General features: G+C 36.9%; 1 protein-coding gene across 1 annotated transcript in view; it reads right to left on the reverse strand.

Moving 5' to 3' along the window:
• The window catches only part of KLF12 (Kruppel like factor 12), a 255,127-nt gene extending 254,691 nt beyond the window's left edge, over positions 1 to 436 (reverse strand). The window contains exon 1 of the mRNA XM_008069506.2: positions 349 to 436. Coding sequence (XP_008067697.1) covers positions 349 to 414 — 66 coding nt within the window. The 5' untranslated portion in view covers positions 415 to 436. The remainder of the gene's footprint in view (positions 1 to 348) is intronic.
• Between the last annotated feature and the right edge of the window lie 5,564 nt (positions 437 to 6,000).

A 6,000-nucleotide genomic window follows, 5' to 3' on the forward strand; every position in this document is an offset into this window, starting at 1 on the left:
ACCAAGCTATTGTGCAGTAGAGGTGATATTCTCACCTTATTTTCTATTACTTTCTCTTTGTTTTAAATTTTTATTAGCTTTCCAAAACATTAATCTATTTAGACACAGCCACGTGGTTCTTAGAAGGTCACTATGCCTTCCTAATTTCAGGACACTATCCTTTTCAAGGAAGTAATTGAAGGTTCCAAATGGGTGAGAATCAATCACAATCTCAAATGATTTTTATTTGAGAGAGAAAAGCTTAGGAGGGAAATAGCACAAGCGTTCTGCAAACCTCAGGATGCTCTAGAAATGGTAGCCACTATCGCCCAAAGAAGAGGCGGGGCATCACTGGAAACTTCTGCTTACCCCTTGTTCAGATTCCAAAAGCTCTGTTTTGACTCTGACTGACGGCATCCCATCAAGCATTAACATTCTGTTCTCAAAGGTGTTGATATTCTGAGAATAAAAGAGAGAGAAAGGTTCAGGTCTAAACCATTCAAAAGAGTACATCTGGTAGTCTTTTTCATTGTAGTATATTAAGCACAGCTAACTTAATCTTTTAAACAATGAAGTATAATTAAATGAGAATATCAGCATAACCAATTATCCCCCCAACTCTGAACCTTCATTTGAAATAATGACCCAAGCAGTTGAATTAATCAGTCTGATTCTCTGACCTCTGGGTTGGAGGTCAGACCGTAATAAACTGGAGTATGGAAACCTTACGTTAATTTATATGAGGTTGGAACAATTTATCATACTTTCTCAACAGTGGAAGAAAATTGAAGGTAATTCTTATCCTTAGATCTGGAGACTGTTTTGTACAAAGATATATATCCATAAAGGAGAAAAATCAGATAAAAACTTACATACTCTCTTATTAGTCAAAGTCTAAATAATTTAAAAGCAAGATTATTCTAGACATTTAATTTTTATGTTATGGCAATTCTGATCAAATGAAAATTTTGACACATCAACCTCCAAACATTTATTTTAAAACAACCAGCAACATAAGTCTTAGATTAAGAGTAAATTTTTAAGCTGAACTAAGGAACAAATAATTTGCGTTATTTTTTTCCTGGTATATGTTATGCTCAATTTACCACCTCTAGAAAGGAAAACCTTACTTATATTGTAGTTCAATAAAACTTCAAACACCGTGTATAAAAAGATTAAATCAAGGTTATTTTCTACTAATTGTCATTACTTTGAAAATTTTCTGATGTTAGAAACTATTAAAAAAGTCAGAGAATCATACATTAGTGATCACTTAAGGTCCAAATTAGGATCATATTTTTAAACATGTTTACATGCCACCTTTACTCCTATATATTACTAAAGCAAGAAGTTGACAGGCCTAAATTTTACTGAGATTTTACAGTGGTTATTTTTGTTCAATTACAGAATGTAATCACAGAACACCAAAGCAGTCTTATTAAGAGAAAAAAATCAGTTACTGAGTATTGTGCCTACATGGTGAAAAAGATTAGCATAATTTCTAAACTTTCAGATTTTGCCTTTAATATGTTGCTTTTCTACAAAATAGAAAGTTAAATAAAAACAATTCCCATTTCAACAAATCATAAATTAGAAGTTCTTATTACCCAACAATACCAACAGAGTGCAGTATAGTGAAGCTCTAATTATTTCTCTCAGTTCTTGACTCTTATTCTGTTAAGAAAATGCTCCAAGAAATAAAATTTATAGGGTCTCATCACAAATATCTGCTCCAAGAAAACAACAAAAAGAAAAAGCAAATTTACTCTAGAGTTAGCTAGAGAGCATTAAAAAAAGTCTCCACCATCAAGTCTATTAGGTAATGAAAAGAAGAAAACAACTAAGTGTCAATATTCTTTCCCTGGAAATGTACAATATTCTCAAAATTGGCAGAATACACTTTTTTAAATGTTTTACTTTTTTAAGGGAATTTTATTTTTTTAGAGAATTGTTTTTTAGGGGATTTTCATCTTAATAGATAGTTTGGATCAGAAGGCACTGTGGTATTACGAGTGAGTTCAGTTAGTTTGTTCCAAATTTGAAATCCTTTCATTGAGACCCATGGGTTGTTTTCATATCAAGCACGGATGTCAGACCCTAACGTGTCACTTGCTTCCATGGTTGAAAGCAGTCAGCTTGGTTTGCCACCACTCAATCTCAGAAAAGCCTTCCCACAGCCGGCCAGCCCTTAACTCTCCAGAGTATGACGGCAGCTCTAGGAATCTACCTTAACAAAAGCATCCTGTAGGCTGTTTGGTTGGTAGACAGTGAAGGATGAGTTGATATTGCTTCCTACCCTGGAGGAGTTCTTGCCCAGATGAAAAGGCAAGAAGATGCTTCATAAGGGAGACTCAAGCAAAGGAGGAAAAAAGACAAAGAGCGATTCTGGAAAGGCAGATTTAATGAACTGTTAGAATCTGATTAGAGGCTAATGTCCCTTTTAGTGCTTTGTACCAATTTACAGCTGATATACTTTAACCATCTTCCCCACTGGCTGTGATAAACTCATTAGTTTAAAAAATGCAAGCTAACCAGAGTCTTTGAAGTTAAAAACTGATAAATCATGAAAACCCGACTGGGTCCATGTTCCATTTAACACATTTAAATATCAGTATATTCTCATGATGGTTTTTCTTTAAATTTTTATTGTTGTTCTTGAATAATTCTACATGTGTTCAAGTCAAGATGTGCATTTTAGTTTCATGTAGAAGTGAAGGAAAAAAAAAACCCACTCTCGATTGCTTAAGAAATCAAGTTTTCCTGAAAATATTTCTATGATTTTTTCAGAATCATTCACAACCAAGATAGTAATAAACACCATAAATAACAATGTTCACAGCTGGGGAACTGAGCCTCAACCATTATACTCTTTCAACTAGTGCAGGTTTAATCTGTATATATGACTACCGTTAACATATGTGAAGCACACTAATCTCTGCATTCATGATTCTCACCCCAATTCACATAAACACAAATACTGAGCATCACAGCATGTTCCATACCTTCTCGGAAGGTACATGGTTTTTATACGATGCAGGATCATTATACAGCATTGATAATACAATCCTTGAAACAAAATATTGATAGAGTTCTCTCATTAAGCTAAGATCAGATACATATAATCTCAAATGACTGTGGACTTTAAATATGTAATGGGTTCTAATAACTTAGAACTGCTGTCAAACATATCTTGCTATGACCTTAATCACAACACATTTGCGGTGGAATCAATAGATCAACTGGATTCCCAAGAGGTAAATAAAATTGCACAGAGTCATCAATTTTAATATCATGGTACTCTGTGTATATTCATGTTGTGCAAGCCTGCCAACTGGTTAAAAGTATCATCTTGTGGGTATCTTTTCCTACAGAAAAAGCAACTGAATCAGATCACAGAGCAATTAGGTTTTTGCAAAGGAAAGAATACATACAAAAGTCATCCTGGCCTCTTTCTTTACTCACCTCTACTATAACACTAACAAAAAATAAAAACCAGTAACAGTAATTTTTTTCAAGTCCTCCCACAGATGTGCCAGTTCAACTAACAGGTTAACAACTAACTCCAAAACCTGTGCTTAAATACAAGAGAATTGGTAAGTTCCTCCCTCCCCTTCTGGGTAAAGCTGAACAAACCTAATAGATTGAATTTATGCTTAGTTAATGATTGCAGTTATCTATTGCTATGCAACAAATCATAAAGTGGCATGAAATAACAATCATTTTGTCATTATCTTGCAAACAAAAATAATATGAATATTTGCATATTTACTGATGTAAATATGCAGACCAGATTCAGCACTAAGAGTTAGTCATAGGGCTACACATTTTGTCATCACAGCAACTCAAGAAGTTGCTGCTACAGTATCTGAAGTTCAGACATCTGAGCCACAATGAGGTTAAATTGCCCAGGGTCACACAATTAGTAAGTGATATAGCTCATTCCCAAACCCAAGGACTCTGGCCTCAAGTGTTCACTCTTCACTGCTATTCCCTAACTACCTACCTGTTTATCTATATCAATATGCACTCCCTATATAAAAACAGAAAAAACATGAAGCATCTTATTGAATCTTCCAACAGAGGAGTTTTGGACTCTCGTGAAGAGCTCTTCCCAGGGCCGAGATGACTTTGTCATGAAACTAAATATGAAACTTCTGGTCACTGATGAGTATCAATAATTTGGGGAATAATAATATTAAGTCAAATCAGTCTCTGGTTTCAAAACGATTTCATATTTTAAGTCAAGTTTTCAATGTATTTTCTTAAATTGATTATGTTTCTATCCTAAAAAAAATCACACAATTTAGCAAGTCATCTCATCTGCTACCCAGTGTTTTAAAAATATGCTTATCTTCGGTAGCTCACTCAGCATTTTCATAATCATTTCATGTACTTGGATGATACAGTAACTTCATTCTGCATTGAACACTCAGGATAGATACATCTTAGCATTACATTCAACTTATAATTGTAGCATATTTTTCTACACTCACATATCCTCACAGTGAGAACTCAGTTTCATAGATGGCACATGAATAATCAAAGTACTGGATGCAGACTTGCCATTCTAGCCCAGCCTTTCATCTTGTCTCCCTTTATAGATGGAAAGAATGGAATTATCAGCGTTAATGACTGTATTTTAGTCATAGAAATAAGGGCCAAAACCAATGACCTATTGGAGCCCTCAATTTAAATCCCCTTCATGGTTTCAGTGATCCATATATATATTATTCTCAAGTATTTGTCTTCAGTCTCAAAAACAAACCCTTCCATACGAATCCTCACATTGAAATGTACGGAACAGTGTCTCTGCTGAGGACTAGTGAACGTGTATGGGTAATGAATGCAGTGTTAGGTCACAGTTAGACATGAGAGTACCCCGCCTCCAGCCACATCCCGGACCACCCAGTTTCAGCCCAGTCACTGCCCCAAGTTCCTCATTCTTTATGTTAAGTTCCTTTTTTGGGGGGCACAATATCCTGTCTAGCACAGACCTTTACCCACCAGGGAATTTCCTGACCAGCAAGCATGCGCATACCAAGCTTAAGGCTGCCATCACATGACCTTGGGGTCATTACCATATCATTTGCATTGCAGATTTAACCCCCCACTCCCGCTTCCTATGGGTTTTGCTTAGGTACTTATAGGAAAGCCACATGCATAGTCCCCAAATTACAAAAAAAATGCAGATTGACAGGGGAAAACATGGAAAAATGAAATAAAAACCCTTTGTAAACAGAAGCAGCAGTTCGTTAGGGATTGAGTCTCATTTGGACAGTCTGCTCTATCCTTCACGCTGCATGGAGTATGCCCTTGCCTGTAATAAAACTATTGCTTGTGCCTGCAATTGTTTGTGTTGTGTTTTCAATTCTTTTCCAACAAGACACAAGAACTGAGGACCACAACGCAGATCCTGCTAGCCCGGTAACATCTTGTGGTGTCGTGACTCAGGTCGCCTGGACTCAAGGTACCTTTCCTTTTGCTTTGGTTATAAGAGCTGCACTTCCAACCTGAACATGTTTTCTGGAGTTTGTGAGTGTCTGTGTCTAGGAAAATAGGGATGGTTTGGGGACTATGCCAAGGAGCCTGTTTTGGGGGTGGGGAGGAGACTGAGGCAAATGCAATAGGGCATTTGAAAAGTGGCCTTGGCAGGCAGAAGTCTCTGGTTTCCTTCTCCTGGTTTGTTTTACTGGCCACTTAATTAAGTGTCATTACACTGAGGTCTACTGCTATGGGGCAGGTGAACTTAGAGACTTTTTAACCTGGACGGAATGTGAAATCTGACACCTTACTGATTTCCTGGGGGCTCACTGAGTACAGCACAGTTTCGGGAGCACTGGTTGCCTTATGTGGCCCGGAAACTTTTCAGATGTCATTATGGGCAGCCAAGCAGTAAGTTGGAATTTAAAGGCTGCTTGCTCCCAGTGCCTGCCCTCAAGGGCCATGGAATGTGGAGAAGAGAGAAAAAACACTGCAGGGAAAGGAAGGAAGGAAGGAAGGAAAGAAGGAAGGAAGGGAGGG

The sequence above is a fragment of the Carlito syrichta genome, unplaced genomic scaffold (assembly GCF_000164805.1).
Source record: "Carlito syrichta isolate Samal-C Ts95f unplaced genomic scaffold, Tarsius_syrichta-2.0.1 Scaffold312076, whole genome shotgun sequence".
Classification (NCBI taxonomy): domain Eukaryota; kingdom Metazoa; phylum Chordata; class Mammalia; order Primates; family Tarsiidae; genus Carlito; species Carlito syrichta.